This window comes from Culex quinquefasciatus, chromosome 1 (assembly GCF_015732765.1).
Source record: "Culex quinquefasciatus strain JHB chromosome 1, VPISU_Cqui_1.0_pri_paternal, whole genome shotgun sequence".
In the NCBI taxonomy this organism is placed as follows: Eukaryota; Metazoa; Arthropoda; class Insecta; order Diptera; family Culicidae; genus Culex; species Culex quinquefasciatus.
In genome coordinates, this window is record NC_051861.1 from 42,029,159 (window position 1) to 42,046,619 (window position 17,461).

The window sequence follows — 17,461 nt, forward strand, 5'->3', positions numbered from 1 at the left end:
TGCTAGTTATAAGAAAGTTTATAAGAAAACATTGACCATTCGGTCAAATAGATGTCCCATATTCACGACCTACATATTTATGACTGTAATGTTACATACAATTTCATAAAATAATGCAAAATTGATTTATAAGCCAAGCCTTTTACATGCAATTAAATGACCCTGCTCCAAGAGCAAAAAAAAAGCGAATTTTGTTATGATACCCGAGGCTGAAGTTGGTGAGAAAAAAAATATTTGTATGATGAGCCTGTATCTCGTCAGCGTTGGGTAAAAAAAGCTATTTTCTTGAATGTTTATTTGATTTGTGTAGAAGACAATCTAGTTATTTTCAAAATTATTCAAAAATCTAATTTAAATCATAATTCTTCAAGGTTCTTTGAAGGTAGGTTAAGTGACCCAAAACTTGTTAATGATGCCATTTTAGGATGTATCTATATGAATAAAAATTGGCATGACTTAAAGAAATATAACAAGCACAAATATACCCTTTTTTTTGTCGCACTTATTGGCTACTTTTTTACGTAATATAACGTAAAATTTAATAAAATAATTGAAATTCAGATTAATTGACAAAATCTACGAATTCTTATTTTATACAGAGAAATATCGGCCATAAAAAATCTTAGCAATATTTTTTTTAACAAATTCGAAATCAAATCGATTTTGCATTCGTATACTGCCCATGTTCGCAATGCAAAATCTGAGGAAACTCAATGAATGCCTGCGCACACGATTTTAACCCAATTTGCACCAATAACTTTAAAGTGGTGAAAACGCATTTTTTTTAATATTACTACTAGATGCCTATAACTGCCTAATCCTTAAAATATTTTTCAAACAGCTGGAAAATTTGCGACTAACAAAAAGATAAGCGTATTTATTTTCTTTTGGTTCCAATTTGGCCTAAATTTGGCATGGAAGTTCCTTGGCCAAAAAATATTAGATTTATTTTGTTTTGTTTTGGAATAGGGTGGCCCAAATAAGACAACACATTCTAAGATGTTATCTAATTTAAACGTAGCTGCTTGAGATTTTTTTTTAGCTTAAAAGCCAAATTTAAAGGTGAACTCACTTTTTTTTCGTTCAAAATTTTTGCGGAAATTGCCAAAAATTATCTTTAAAACCTCATGTTAAATGTATAATGATGTTTATCTCCTGCAAAAAAAATACAAAATTCATCATTTTTAACCTGGGTGCTGAAAAGACAGACTGCGTAACGTGATTTTCGAAAGCTCCCCACTAATACAGCTGCACTACAGCTGTAAACATAAACAAAGTAGAAGGCTATGTTCAAGCTCAAGCGTGACATAGTTTTTGCTGCTTAAGTGAATTGTTTTGAAACATTTTGGATCTGTTGATATTAAAGTTTTCGCTGAAAAATTAAGTGCTTTGTGCTTTTTTTCTTCGTAGACTAAACGATGGGAAGCCAAAAGAGGCCTTTTTTGTTTTCCACGTGATGACAAAACAAAATAAATTATAGATCGATCACAATACTTGCCACTTCTTGGTAGCATTTTGCGAACAGTAAATAGAGATATCCACGCGCGAGAGTGTATTAGTTTGTAACAAAATGTACACGCAGACATAGTCAAATCGAGTAGACCAATCGTCTGTCAAAATCAGCTGTGACCTTTGTTATACCACGAGCACGTGGTAAACAGCTGGTTTTTACAGACGATTGGTCTACTCGAGTTGCCTATGTCTGCGTAAAAATAGTGTAAACAAAATCAGCTGCTTGGAATTCAGCCAATCAGAATCGATCAAAACCAAAACAATACATTAAATACAAATACTAATACAGAATCGTGGTGTGCGTGGGAGAAACCGTGGAGATCTCTATTGGTTCCGCTTTGACAGTTCTAAATTGAGGCCGCTTTGCGAACCACTATTCTGCACCCAGTTTTTAACTATTGTATGTATGTATGTATGTATGATCCCCATACCCGCAGGCAACTTGGTCCTGGAACACATGTGAGCGCTAGGTGAACAATTCGATCATCTTTTACTCCGTAATCTGTACACCCACGTGCATAAGTTTTTTTGCACGAATTTTAATGCTACAAATACCGGCGCATAGATCAAAATGGTTTCCCTCTTCCCGCCCCAAGCGCCGGAAATTTGTAGCGGGTGAAGGGACACTTTGCATAGACGCCTTTGCTCCCATCACGTCACTGAGGGTATGGAGCGACGAGAAATTAATAAGCATGCCCCCTCAGTCGAACCTTCATTAGAGAAGCAGGCAATCCACAACTCACAGCGAACGACCAAGGGAACACCCTACCGCGTATATAGTAAGATTGGCGTGGTTGGTCTTTAGTGAAATGTATGGATGTTAGAGTGGATGGAAGTGTCAATTGAAAATAAAAATGGAAAGCTCTCACCAAATACGAAGAATCCTCGAAACCAGCTCATTTCCGATCGTTTCGCCACATGTCACATGAATCATGACTTTTCTTGAATCCCTGTCTTGATCAGCAGAGCTTCCGGCAGCAATCCTAAAACCGCACGATTAACTGCAAGCGACCCACTTTAATGAGGATGGATGATGATCACCACCCACATCTGCTTCGACAATTCTTGAAAAACGACGTCGCCATTCTGGAATTTATGTTGGTCGAACTGGAACCACAGGCAACGCTCTAGCTGATGGCCACTTCGTGAAGTTACCCAGGTCCTGATCTTCTTGTTGCTGCTGACATCTCCTCCCGGTGGAGCAACTCTGCCGAGTCGTGAAAGTCGTATTTCAAACATTTCACCGAAAAAGTCTGCCTTTCACTTCCATCACTTCAACTACAAATGTTTTGAACCGAAAATTATAAAGAGATCTCCGTATTTTAAGAAATTTAACACTTTTAAAGACGATTAAATGGAAAAAAAATGACAGCGCTCAAAAAACGCGTCCGAACACGGGCACAGATTGCTTCGATCTCTCTGCACCCAGTTTTTAACTATTCTTAAGAAAAGTGGTCAAACAGTCACAACTTGCAGGATTTGCAGGAATCGATTCTGCAGAAAATTTTACATAATTGAATAATTGAAACCGAAAGTTTTATGGTGCCTTCGGTATGCCCAAAGAAGCCAGTTTGCATCATTAATTTGTCCATATAATTTTCCATACAAACTTGTCAGCTGTCCATACAAAAATGAAATGTGAAAATTCAAAAATCTGTATCTTTTGAAGGAATTTTATGATCGATTCGTTGTCTTCGGCAAAATTGTAGGTATGGATAAGGCCTACACTGAAAAAATGATACACGGTGAAAAAGTTTTTGGTGATTTTTAATTTAACATTTTGCCACTAAAACTTGAATTGCAAAAACCACAATGTTTATTTTTTGATGTGTTTTTGGGGACATCAAATGCCAACTTTTCAGAAATTTCCAGGTTGTTCAAAAAATCCTTGAGCGAGTTTTGAATTTTTGAGTCAATACTGATTTTTTTCAAAAGATCGAAATATTGGTCGCAAAAAATTTCAACTTTATTTTTCGATGTAAAATCAAATTTGCAATCAAAAAATACTTAAGTGAATTTTTGATAAAATTCTAAAAAAAATTGCGTTTTCTAGTTAAAGCCATTTTTAGGTAACTTTTTTGATATTCGCAGTTTTTAATTTTTTTTTAAATAAGTGCACATGTTTGCCAACTTTTGAAAAAAAAAACCAGCTTTTATGAACTTTGTTGATGCGATCCTTAGTTGCTGAGTTATTGCCATGCAAAGGTTTAAAAAGCGGAAAATTGATGTTTTCTAAGTCACACTCAAACAACTCACCATTTTCTAATGTCGATATCTCAGCAACTAATGGTCCGATTTTAAATGTTAAAATATGAAACATTCGTTAAATTTGCTGATCTTTCCGAAAACATTTTTTTTTTTCAATTCTTTTAAATCAAGACTAACATTTCAAAAGGATGGTATATTGAATGTCAGTCTTGATAAAAAAAATAAAAAAAAAAATCAGTTCAAAAAAACAAAATTTAGAGAATTTTCTCAGTTTTCACGGTAAAAATATTTTTTTCAAAATTGGGCAAACATGTGCACTAATTTAAAAAAAAATGAATAACTACGAACTTGAATATGGTGTACTTTATCAAAATTACACAAGAGTACTTTTTGATTGCAAATTAGATTTGAAGCTGAAAAAATTTGCAATTTTTGTTAAATTAGTATTGATTAAAAAATTCATAAATCGGTCAAAGTTTTTTTGTACATTCTGGAAATTTCTGAAATGTTGGAAGACATCAATATTAAAACATATCAGAAAAAAGTGTTTTTTTTTTTTGCAAATCAAGTATTAGTGACAAAATGTCGAATTTAAAATCATTTTGTTTACCGTGAATTATTTTTGTCAGTGTAGTCGTACTTACATCTTTGCCGAAGACACCAAATCGATCAAAAAATCCTTCAAAAAATACAGATTTTTGAATTTTTATACATCATTTGTGTGTGGACAACTGCCAAATTTGTATAGAAAATTATATGGACAAACTAATGATAGCTTCTTTGGGCATACCGAAGGCACCAAAAAGGTTTCAGCCGAATTGAAAAATACAGAAACAAAAATAAAAAAAAGTCTAATTTCGTAGAAAATTCCTAACCGTCAAATTTTACTTTTAAACTAAAAAATCAAAAAATCTTATAGAAGTGGCTTATTTTATTTTATCCGTGTTTTATCTTCTTTTGGTTTTTTCGAAAAGCCCGTCAAATTTCCTGCAAGTTTGTCTTTAACCCTTTTTTACACGATGCAACGGCTACGAGAAACATCCAAATTTTAGTTACGAAGTACAAAAATATTGAAATCCTTACGCCATTATCAAATATCATTCTCAAATACAACTGGCTCCGTACAAACAAAAATTGGTCGTATAAGTACAGCATAACATTTTTACACAGTTTCATTGAAATCAGATAGGGTCGAGTATAAAAGTACCGGAAAATCCTGTTTGAGCTGGAATTATTTTATACGAATATTGAAAATTTCACGAAGAATTATACAAATTGTGATAGAAACAGCTGTCCTGAAAACTGTGCCGTGAATCAAATTTGGTTATCTTCACAATTGCATGTTTAAATCTAGCATAAAACAAATAAGAACAAACATTACTATATTTATCATCGCTTTTATTAAAATTTCGGATATGCATTCGGAGATATTTACCCATCAGTGTCTTTCAGACTTATATACCAAGGTTTCCCAAACTAGAGCGAATTAAATATTGTTTATAACTATAATAAAAAAAAAACTTCACTCAAAACACAGACTAATAGTAGTATATTTCATACGATGAAAAATGGTTTCACAAAATATGGAATTTCGTTCACAATCGAACCAGCATCCGTCGTCATCGTCCGATCGTCAATACGTCCTCCAAGGGCTCCTTAACATATAGCTCGCAGTACAGTATAGTTTAGTACGTATAATCTATCTGCACGGCGCGCACGGTGGCAGACAAGGCAACGAGAAAAAGCAGCACTTTTGTACCAGAATCAGGACTCCGGCCCTGGCCTCAAGGTATGCTGGCCTTGCTTCCGGCAGCTGACTCGGCCGGATAGGTACTGTTGCTGGACTCTTCCTCCAGGGTTTTGGGATCCGAGCGGTTTCTGGGGAGTCAATTGTTTGCGGTTATACGAGGAATGAGTCAAATGAAACCAAATTTTGTGATTAGTGGTTGTGTTTCTTTTTTTTAAACTTTTGTTTATAAATAAAAAATGTTTTCATAAATAAGGTTGGTTTGTGTGCTCATGACTTTGTGTGTTGTGTTGAGTGGTGTGGTTGAAGATTTGTACCCCCATGCATTCGAACGAGAATTGTGTGTTTGTGTGGTTTGTTAATCCGTGTCAGTGCTTGTGGCTGCTGCGTGAGGTTGTTTTAGTAGGGTTTCTAGGTTAGATTCTACAGTGTCAATTGTTCGCTTGGGCCGTCTGTAAGGATTAAATACATTTGATGTTTCGGGGTTAGAATTGGGAGGTTAGTGTTTTCTTTTTTTTTGTGGGGAGGAGATTCTCGGAATAAATTTGGTACAAGATCGCAAGGTTCCGCTATACTTACTTGTACAACACGTAATGCTGCACGATAAACACAATGTCGAACAGGACCGAGAACAGTCCCAGGCCGAACTTGGTCGGATCACCAAAGATGGACGCCCAATCGTCTAAGGATTAGAGAAGGTATAAGAACATACAATTTCTTTAATCATAAAAGACTACTTACCATAGTTGTACGCGTTGAGCAGCATCTGCAGCATGCTCAACGTACCGCCGGTAAAGTCGAGCAAGATGTTCTCAATGCTCCACCCGACCGTGCTCTTCCGCCTGAAGTTCAGTACCGCCTGCGGTACGTACTTGATCAGCGTGATCGCGAGCTTAATGTAGCTGAGCGTGTACAGGAAATCCAGCCAGTGCCACGTGCTCGTTCCAACGAGAATTCCTGCCACGACGATCACCGTAGCGAAGATTCCCAGGATTCCCTGGGCGGTGTACGATACCCGTTGTTCCCCGCGCTGAAACAAACAAGATCATTTAGCGATCTCTCTCTTGTAAGCAGGATCACGGTCAACCTACCTCGTAGATGAAGCACTGCACCACCGTGAGTAATGTGGCCAGTGAGGCGTGTAACGAGAACGCCACATCGTTGGCGATCACCGGATTTAGCCCGCGTGGGTTCCGGTTGAAGTACTCCTGCTCGATGTGGTCGTTCCAGTACATCGAGCAGTTGAAGATACAGTACAGCGTGTGCCCCAGCAGGTTCAGCGCCAAAAAGTCAAACGACAGTCCGACCACACTCTTTCGCCTGAAATTAATGATCATCTGAGGCCAGAACGAGACGGTCCACGCTACAAAGTAGATCCAACCGATCACGATCGCCACGTAGATCAGCGTGCCCGAGTTGGCGATGGTAATGCGAATGAAGGCCTTCGCGTCGTCGATTAACCCCGCCGGCAGGACGCGCCCGACCAGGTCGAATTGACCTGGGGAGATCGCCGCTACCGTGACTTGCACGGCCCGATCGATGAATCCATCCGAAGGAGGCTCGACCGTTACGGAGGAGGGCGTAACCTTGACGAACTCCTCATGTTCGGCGGAGAAATTGAACAGAATGCTCTGCGTTAACCGACCTCGGAACTTCACCTCGATGACTTTGGTTTCCTCCACCAGGATCGTAGCATCCTGTGGATCCAGCACTACAGTAGCGCCGATCGTGGTCTGCCCATTGACTGTGACTAGAGAAGAATGAACTTAATATTCTCGATACCACACCAACCAAGACCAATCTTACCTAAGGACAAAATACTAGCTATTACGAGTATCACAATTGATTTCCCTATGTGATGAGACATTTTGCCGTTGATTCTTCAAGCTGCTTCTGCCGAACTACATTTAGGATTCTGAAACATGAAAAAGCTATCTTTAGAAGGTGCAACCTAATTGGACATCTCAAACAGGTTCGTTCTACGAAACAGGCACAATTAATCATCATTAAGAGTCACGATGACTTGCGTTCTTTTTTTTTCTTGCCGAGGTCGTTCCCAGCTAAGATCGTGTTGCGGCCAAGGCAACTGATTTGCGCAAAATAGTTTTTAAACATCCCACAGTCATCACTCATAAGAAAAGCCTTATCAAACCCGCCATCTCATGGAATAGCAACGATCCCCGGGTCAACTTAATTTGTACTGTTTTCCTACAAATCGTAAACAAATCTTGATCAGTAGTACTACAACTCGAACAAACAAATTTGCATGACGAATAAAGTCACAAAGCGCGTAAATGCCCACAACTCGGAATGAATTTCATTGACATGGGGTTACGTGAGAAAGGGCTTAGCTAATCCGAACCCGAATCACTTATCAGGTGTTTACTAATGAATGAAATGGAAAGTGCATCAATTAGTGCCAGCGTAGGGCTACACAACAGTTCTGCCGTGAACAGTGCGGTACTTTAGAAAGGTTATTATGCCTTTCCGAACTAAACGAAGATTAGGTATTAAATACCATCAATGGTAATCAGTAGAACTAGCTGTGAAAAGCCGGCGGGAAAGAACAGGAAACAATCAGGAAATTGTGCGCACGTGGTCTTCTTGGAAGCAGCATTTCATTAATGTTTCACACATTTTGTACTTCAACTGTCGTGAGAGGAAACATAAGTGCTTATAAATTTAGACATTGCCTTTTTTGACAAACAAAAATCAGACTTTTTTTAATTTACTGCAGTTTTTATTCGACTTTCCAGTCATACTATTGAATTGCGCTAAAAAATCATTAAAAACAATTTTTAGCTATGTTTAGAATACAAAAATGGCATCTTTTGAGCTATGGCACAAGTAGGTCAAAATACATTTGGCAGTGTTGCCAGTTTTTCGAAATAAATCCTCATATTAGAAAAATGTGGAAAAAAGTTGTGTTTTTTTTTCTAATTTTACTATTAGATGTAAAATCAAATTTGCAATCAGAAAGTAAGGCCTAAGGTTCTGACTTAAAATAAGAGCTTTAGAGCAGGCCTGCCCAACCTTTTCGGCTCAATTTTCACATTTTTAATCGTCAAAATTACAATTGTTCATTTTTTCATGGTTTCTTTGATGGAATCGGTTCTCAGATGACCAGTGAACATAACTTTACCAAAAGTTTGAAAAAATATCTATACAAGTCGTTTTTATCAACATTTTACGTCAAAAATCAATCCGGCCGCGGGCCGGACGAATTTATCACTTAAAACTTACATTAAAACGACCTGCAAAAATATTTTTCCAAACTTTTATGAAAGTTATGTTTACTGGACATCTGAGAACCGATTCCATCAAAGAAACCATAAAAAAATCAACAATAGAGGAGAAAAGCAACTCGCGACAAAATTTTGAGGCTAGGAATTTCGACAGGTATGATTTTCATAAAGTATTCGCCTCCTTTTCTCTCCCACAGAAAACTTGGGAACCAAGAAAATCGTGACGTCAGAAATGAACTCAAATCACTCAAAGTTCATTTTGTGAGTGACTTTAACATTTTGGCCTAGTTTGACAGCTACCTCGTTCCCAGGTTTTCTGTGGGAGAGAAAAGGAGGCGAATAGAGGAGAAAAGCAACTCGCGACAAAATTTTGAGGCTAGGAATTTTGACAGGTATGATTTTCATAAAGTATTCGCCTCCTTTTCTCTCCCACAGAAAACCTGGGAACGAGGTAGCTGTCAAACTAGGCCAAAATGTTAAAGTCACTCACAAAATGAACTTTGTGTGATTTGTGTTCATTTCTGACGTCACGATTTTTTCCTCTATACTTTATGAAAATCATACCTGTCAAAATTCCTAGCCTCAAAATTTTGTCGCGAGTTGCTTTTCTCCTCTATTGTAATTTTGACGATCAAAAATGTGAAAATTGAGTCGAAAAGGTTGGGCAGGCCTGCTTTAGAGCCTCTTTTTTGTTGACCATATCAAGGTTAGGTTAGGGTTGATTTTAAATATGTTGAACATATTTTTGTTTTTCGTCAGAACGCAAAATTAAACGATGATTTTTTTAATTGAAATAAGGAAATTTTCTAATCTCGTCGAAAAAATATTTTCAGATATGGTCAAGCTTGGTGAGATTGATTACTTTTTACAGGTAAAAAAATCACAATTTTAGCAAAAAAATAGTTGTCGATAACCTAAAAACGGTGCATGTTATCAAATGTTATGTAAAGTACATTTTGAAAGCATTTTTGTTATTACATGAGCAATTCTCTACCAAAACCGGAAACGGATTTTATTTGTATTTTTTGATTTGGCCCAAACTTTATGAGGGCCTTCCCCATGACCATAGAAGCTATTTTGTGTAATTGGTTCACCCATACAAGTCTTCATACAATTTTGGCTGCTGTCCATACAAAAATGGTATGTAAATATTCAAACAGCTGTAACTTTTGAGTGAATTTTCTTATCAATCTTCGGGAAAGTTGTAGGTATTGTTGAGGACTATTGAGAAACAAATAGGTACACGAAAAAAAATTGCAGATTTTCTGATCAAGTTTTTTTTCCAAACATTGAATATTACGCCCATTTAAAATGCTAGTCTTGATTTAAAAAAATATTTCGAAAAGATCGGAAAATTTCACGAATGTTTCATGTTTTAACATTGAAAATCGGACCATTAGTTGCTGAGATATCGATGTTGTTTTGGTGAGATTTAGAAAACATCAATTTTCGTGTTTCTTTTTCTTAAAGCGGTTCTATCTCAACAACCTGAGGTCCAATCTTCAATGTCTCTTCGACAATTTTATAGCAAATTTCTGAACATTTAAAAAAAATGTATTTTCAGAAATGGTCACTCATGGTCACTATTTAAAAAAATCTAAAACGGCAAATATTTCGCTAAAATCAATCTTTCGGTGGATATATCTTGAAAAAAATTAAATAAAGGGCTCCGGCTCTTTGTTAAAAATCTGTAAAGTACTTTTCAATTGCAAATTCAATTTTGCATTAAAAAATAACGTCAAAATTTGTTTTTGCATGAAATTTAGATTTTTTCCAAAAAATCACTATTTTTTGAAAAAATCATAACTCGTTGGCAAATTTTTTGACCATGTTTCTCTAAGGCTCAAAAGTTGCGGATTTTTATCCCATAAAACATATCAAAAAATCTCAAAAATCAAAAAATACGTATTTTGGGAAATTGAGTTCCAGTGAAAAAAAGTTGTTTAAAAAATCTGCATTTTTTCCGTGTACCTATTTTTTTCTCAATAGTCCTCAACAATACCTACAACTTTGCCGAAGATTGATCAGAAAATTCACTCAAAAGTTACAGCTTGTTGAATATTTACATACCATTTTTGTATGGACAGCAGCCCAAATTGTAAGGAGACTTGTATGGGTGAACCAATGACTCAAAATAGCTTATTTGGTCATAGAGAAGACCCCCGTAAAGTTTGAGCCAAATAAAAAAATACAAAAAATAAAAATGGTCGAAATCGGCCGATTTCGTAGAGAGTTGCTCACATCTTAAAAATAAAATCTGTTGCGACGGAGCGCGTCCGAAGCAGCCCCTTGTTCTGCGTCAGTGTCAGTGTTTTGTGATTGTTTGACTGGTGCCCGTGCTGTCGCTTAGAAATAAAGAAAGTAAGATCAAAACAATTTGAGTAAGCGGGAGCACGGGCGCAGCTGAAGAATTCAGCTGTGAAAAAACACCAAAGATGTAAGTTTTGTAATTTTTGTGAACTATTAGTGTTATTTATTAATAAATAAACTTTAGTTTTGTAGCGAGTGGAAAAGAACGAAGTTTTCTTTTAATCACTCCGCTGACAGAACCGTTGCCCGGTTCAGGACATCCCCCGCGACTCAACACTACAAAAATCTTTGACACGGAGTGTCGAAGTCTGGGGACCTGTGACCACGGCCGGCAGCTGGAAAAGGCGCGGTAAGAGTGGCAGAGGGCGTTCATTTATCCGGAGCGTTAGCCGGAGAACTGAATCGCTGAGTCGGGGCAATGGCGGTGAGAAGGTGCAACAAAATGGAGTCGGTGAGGAAGTGACTTGCCAAGGAGGTTGCGCTCGCGACAAAGTTATCACCCGTGGCCCATAAATCGAGCCAAAAGTGGTCGGGCACGGGTGTGAGACGGAGGTCAACAGGCAACCTCGCAACAAAGAATTCTCATCGGCTCCAAGTAGCAGTCGTCGTCAGTTGCACCGAGAGTCAACGAAGAATCTTCGGGACGCACCGCGATGAAGAAGACGTAAAACTACGGATTCGGCATGCAGCAGTTTTACGGGGGGGAGTGTTGCGACGGAGCGCGTCCGAAGCAGCCCCTTGTTCTGCGTCAGTGTCAGTGTTTTGTGATTGTTTGACTGGTGCCCGTGCTGTCGCTTAGAAATAAAGAAAGTAAGATCAAAACAATTTGAGTAAGCGGGAGCACGGGCGCAGCTGAAGAATTCAGCTGTGAAAAAACACCAAAGATGTAAGTTTTGTAATTTTTGTGAACTATTAGTGTTATTTATTAATAAATAAACTTTAGTTTTGTAGCGAGTGGAAAAGAACGAAGTTTTCTTTTAATCACTCCGCTGACAGAACCGGTGCCCGGTTCAGGACATCCCCCGCGACTCAACAAAATCCAAAAGTAAAAAAGTGGTGGTAATCTTAGGCATTTTCAAAATGCGATATTTACAAAATTGTTATTTTGCGCAATTTAATATGTTGTGTTAAAAGTCAAATCGAAACAAAAAACAGATTTTTTTAAGAATGTGACTATATTTTTCTGAAAAGTCAAAGGCAATATCTATCACTTTGCCCAAGACTTGATGCCTGAATGATCTGAAAATACGTTCTCAAGATATTTCAACTTTTTAATAGCTTTTTTGTAAGGACAGCTGCCAACATTATATGGAGACTTGTACGGACGAACTAATGATACTAAATGTCTTCTTTGATCATAGTAAAGTTATACATAAAGTTTCAAAAAAATCAAAAAAATAAAATACAATCGTTCAAAGTGTCAGAGCAGTACTCAGGTGCGTTATCAGTGCAATGCCAATAAAGGTACTTTTTAGACATGTAATCGTAGCTTCATACTTGAAAAGGTCAAAAAATCCTTTTCAAGTATGACGTATGATGTAACTTTTCAAAAGTTGGCTAGATTTAAACATTTTGAAAATATTTTTATGAAAACTACGGAAAATTTCTCAATTGTTTCATTTTATATCATTGAAAATCCAACAAATGGTTCCTTTCTTTAGAAAAATAAAGTTAATTATTATTATTATCAATGTTTGTGCTTTGCAAGGCTGTATCTCAGCAACTAAATGTCTGTTCAGCTCGACCAGACCTTCAATAAGCTTTTCGAGATTGTTTTTTGAGGGGTTGACTAAGATTAATTACAAAAATCAAAAATATTAGTATGTTTTGCCTAAATTAGGCTTGAATAGTAATAGTTATGAATTTTCGAATGCAAATTTAATTTTAATTTTAAAAGAAAATACATTCTTTTTTCATAGGCAAGTCTCTAAAGTTGCGGGCAATAATGCCAAAAAATATGATATAAGCCCTTATGAAATGTAAGTTGTGATTTTGAGGATCTGAAAATATTTTTTTCTATGGGTTGAGGAAACTTTGCACAAGATTTACTTTTAACATTGCAAATCTGATCCATAGTTTTCAAGATATCATTTTGATGCGAATTTATTTCAAAGATGGACAAGGATGGTCTCTTTTTGTAATTAAAAAAATACAATTCTCAACATAAACATTAATATAACTTGAAAAGGGTGTACGTTATCAAAATTTTACAAAGAAACTTTTCAATTAGAGTTGAATTTTACATTTAATATATTTGCACTTTTTATTTTTCAAAAAAACAGCTTTGCCAAAAACAAAACTTTCATCATACCCTACAGCTGAAAAGTTGGCACTTTTTGTCTGCTAAAAGATAAAAAAAATGAAAAAAAAATAAAGGAATAAAGTTTGTCAACATCGTGTTTCATTGAAAAGGCGCTTTGTTTCTGAATAGTCCTAATCATAATCTAAAAATTGGTCAAAGAATCCCTTTTTGAGTTTTAAATTTTCGGGAATGCTTTAATAGCACTTTTCTATGGACAACCTCCAATTTTTTTTTGGGGCAATGATGCAAAATGCCTTATTTGGGCATAAGGAATCGATGTATGCAAATTAATCATGAATTAAAAAAAATATCAAATTTTTTTTTGCGAAATTCTAGAGAACTGCTCATTTTCAGAATCCAGAGCGAATAGCTAGATACAAAAAAAAAAACACAACACATCGAAAGACAGGAAACAATAAATCTCCAACAGAAAAAAGAAGATTGATTTGACGCCATTCACTGGTATCACTGATAACCGTTCAGTTACTCACGTATGCACAAATGTTGAGTTCATGACTAACCTGAAAATGCCCAGCTCTTCAATAGAATCAACTCTCAATTTGCAAGAGCATTTTAAACGATAAAGAAACCTTGGAAGCAGAATCAGAGAGTTCAGATTTGAACAGTAATTAAAGGGCATGTCCAATTAAAATCACGTGTCTGATAGAAACTGTTGACAGTAAATCGCGATAAGTCACACTTCAGCCAGACTAATCTATCTTAGTCATAATTTTAAGGTTTGCAAAAAAAGTGACAAGTGGTTACAAAACCAGAATTCCAACGGTTGAAAAAAAAGAAGAAAACTGACGATATCTCAAACAATGTTGTCTTCAGTTTGGTAAAACCTAAGATTCGATTTGGCAGCGTCATCAAGTGGTTATTGATAGCCAGTGTTCCGAACTGGCTATCAATAAGGATGATAATCGCACGCACACACTCTATCGGCAATTATACTGTCGATTCACGCCACGCCAGCTTGTCAGATGGCTTCAATAAATAATTGTCCCCACAACAATACGATCCCGGCCTATCATCGAGGTCCCAGAGCTGCTGCTATCAGTCTGCTCGAGCACCCAGGTCGGATAATACCGGTCGTTAATAGCCGACTGTTATCAGGTCACTTGCAATGGTAGTGATCTGCAGACGACGCTCGATAGTCTCGTATGACGAAATTTTACTGCCCCTAATTACACACTCCACTGCGCAGATTGACGGATCTGCGTGAAATGTCCACGAGAGTTACCCGGAGGGATGCGATCTCTCGCGTCCTTAAATAGGCTGCGATCTTATGTGATCACGCGAGTTGAAGAGCAGGTTTCCAGTTTCCTCAATGGGGAAGGTCTCGCCGTACAAGTGGGGTAGTACGGCGTACGAAAGTGATGAATGAATTCGAACTGACCGGGGACTCGCCACTCGTCAAATGCACCTGAATAGTGGAAGCAATCGGATGACATTGAAAAAGCGAGATAGAAACGCGGGTAGGGGAGCGGTGGCGATTGTGGATGTTGTGAGAGATTCTCTAACAACACTCAATCAAAAGTTTGTCGTGACTCAAATTCAGTCATTTCAGGTAAGAGTTATGTCAGCGTTTGAAATTTTAAGAGAATGAGATTTAACCGTACTTGAGACAATCCGTTATATCAAGTCAATGATTCAAGTGCCACTTAATAGGGTAGTAATCCCCAGTGCTTGAACATTGAATAACGGACATTTGATCTACAAATGTCGGTCAATAATTTATTGAATACAAAAATTACAATGCTTCGTAAAACAACAAAAATGAAAAATAGAAATTGTTATGCATAACTCAATTTAAAGATCACAGTTCAGAAATTTCACACGGTGTGGCTGGAGCAAATTATTACAAACCGAGAAACCCCATCGGAGATTTAAATGTAGAAAGTTGTATTTGACCAGCCTGAATCAGAATTACGTTTTTTTCAAAATTTTAAATTTTAATTTTTGGTACGGATTTTTTATTGATCTGGCCTAATAGGTGAATCGATTTAAAAAAAAAAATATTAACAGATTTGTAAAGAATGTTCTTACCTAAAAAACCCTTTTAATCCGTTTGATTGTCAAAAGAAATTCCAGTTTTAACGCAACCATATTTATGCCGACATTTATGAGCCTCAGAGCATCAAGGTCTCCCGAAATTCGCATAAAAATGGATGTCTTTAAAGTGGAATATCTTTTGACAGTCAAAACGGATTGACAAAGTTTAAATAGGGGTTTTAAAAATAAGTACAAATTTGTCATAACAAATATTTTTTAAAGATCGATCCACCTATAAGGATAGGTCAGGTAAAAATCTGTGCAAAATATCAAAAACCTTAAATGTTGTCCTGGTTTTCCCGAAATTAAAAAAAGAACACATGTTTTGGTATGGAAATTTATATTTGGTTGTGAAAATTAGGGAATACTTGAATACTGCAACAGCCTCCAACACCCATACTCCCATAGGTCAAAAGTTTTTTTGGCTCATTTTTGACATATTTAGAATCCTCGGAAAATTTCACGTAAGTTTGAGGTGTTGGAATTTTGCATTTGATTGTTAAAAAAACGCCATTTAAAATTAATTTAAATATTTTTTAGCATTTTGTCGGATTAGGGGTAAAACAGGTATTCGACTACTTGATACAGCATTTCGTCGCCATCGTGCTAACTTGTCGTACGTGCATTTTGGGCCAAATTGAGTTAAGAACGCCATTTTGTGCAGATCACAATGCCTCACCTTTTGACCTTCACAGATCCCCAAAATTCGATTTCAATCCTGAGATATTCAACAAAAACCGAAAAAACTCCGTGCATTTTTTTCACTTTACATATGAAAGTAGTTTCAATCTTGTCGTGCTATCTTGTCACTCCATGAAAATTGATGTAAGTGCGACAAAAGGCCAAAGGAATTTCAGGCCAGGAAAGTCAGGATGCGTTTGTCGCACGTACAAGCTAGACTACCGTAAACATTTGTAATTATAACTCGGGACTCCAGCAACCAACTTCAACCAAACTTTGGGACAATGCACAGAATGGTGAGCCAAACAAAACGTGTTTGTTATTGTTTACATTGCGTGCTCTCGTTTTTGAATATTCAAGGTCAAACATTAAAACGCGTTTTTCTCGGAACGTCAAAATGGCGGGTGCGACAAGATAGCACGACGACGTCGATTTGACGTATTGATCACAGGGTAAATTTAATTTAACCTTTTTTCAGAAATATTTTGTTTAATTATTTTCTAAATCAAATTCATAACTCCAACACCTCAAACTTACATGAAATTTTCCGAGGATTCTGAATATGTCAAAATTGATACCAAAAAATGCCGTCTTGTTGGCCTACAGGGCAAAAGTTAACGTTAAAAAATATGTATTATAGAAAAATCGTAAATCTGTGAGAAAAACTGCGATTGACCAAAAAGTTATAACTATAGGCTTATAGTCCATGAAATTTCCTAACTTTTGACCTATGGGAGTATGAGTGTTGGAGGCTGTTGCAAAAAGTTATTGAGGTTTTGAGAAATTCAATTTTTAACAGTAATTAGCAAAAGCTATTAGAAAAAGTCGAACCAACCATCGATGTATACAGCACATTTTGAAGAGCTTCAAAAGACCATTCGAATGCATCTAAGTGAGTTGGATTGATGAATTTTTACGTAAATGCGAGCAATTTTATGATTTTTTTAAATGTTTTTTGGATATGAGATTCTCATGTAAACAAACGCTGAAAGTTTCATCCAAATCGGAGCACCTCGAAACAACCTCTAGAACAAACCGAGTAGAATCTACAAATACTGCCTCTTAATTGATTTTTAAAACCTTTCAACATTTATTAGATACTTTTTCATGAGGTATTTTGAATACTCCTCCAACAAGCTCAGCACGGTGCCATAGCATTCAAATATTTTTTTTTAATTTGCAAAAAAAAACTTCAACCTATCAATGTCAACCCAGTACTACGTATTTTGGTAACATAAAACAGCGCATACTCTGTTATTTGCATTTTGTTTACATCTTAATGCCAGCTGTTTGCAAAAAAGGTAAACAAACTTTAATTTACTTCAGGTGCTATTGAAGAGAAAATCAAACGAAACAATGTAAATGGGCCAAAGACGAAAGTTAAAGCAGTTCATTCTAATC

At 36.5% G+C, this 17,461-nt stretch overlaps 2 protein-coding genes across 7 annotated transcripts in view; both read right to left on the bottom strand.

Moving 5' to 3' along the window:
* Window positions 1-17,461, bottom strand: part of LOC119771181 (G protein-coupled receptor kinase 2) — a 247,879-nt gene that overhangs the window by 210,632 nt on the left and 19,786 nt on the right. The gene's annotated exons all lie outside the window — the stretch shown is intronic.
* The window catches only part of LOC6040670 (cystinosin homolog), a 37,695-nt gene that overhangs the window by 448 nt on the left and 19,786 nt on the right, over window positions 1-17,461 (bottom strand). For 4 of the 5 annotated variants that reach the window (XM_038266733.1, XM_038266732.1, XM_038266735.1 and 1 more), the window contains exons 2-5: window positions 7,274-7,382; window positions 6,559-7,217; window positions 6,209-6,497; window positions 6,047-6,149 (exon numbers count right to left, since the gene is read on the bottom strand). In XM_038266733.1, the coding sequence (XP_038122661.1) occupies window positions 6,047-6,149; window positions 6,209-6,497; window positions 6,559-7,217; window positions 7,274-7,334 (1,112 nt within the window). In that variant the 5' untranslated portion in view covers window positions 7,335-7,382. Of the gene's footprint in view, window positions 1-5,246; window positions 5,599-6,046; window positions 6,150-6,208; window positions 6,498-6,558; window positions 7,218-7,273; window positions 7,383-17,461 lie in introns of those variants that run through there. The other variant, XM_038266736.1, reaches the window with a different exon arrangement.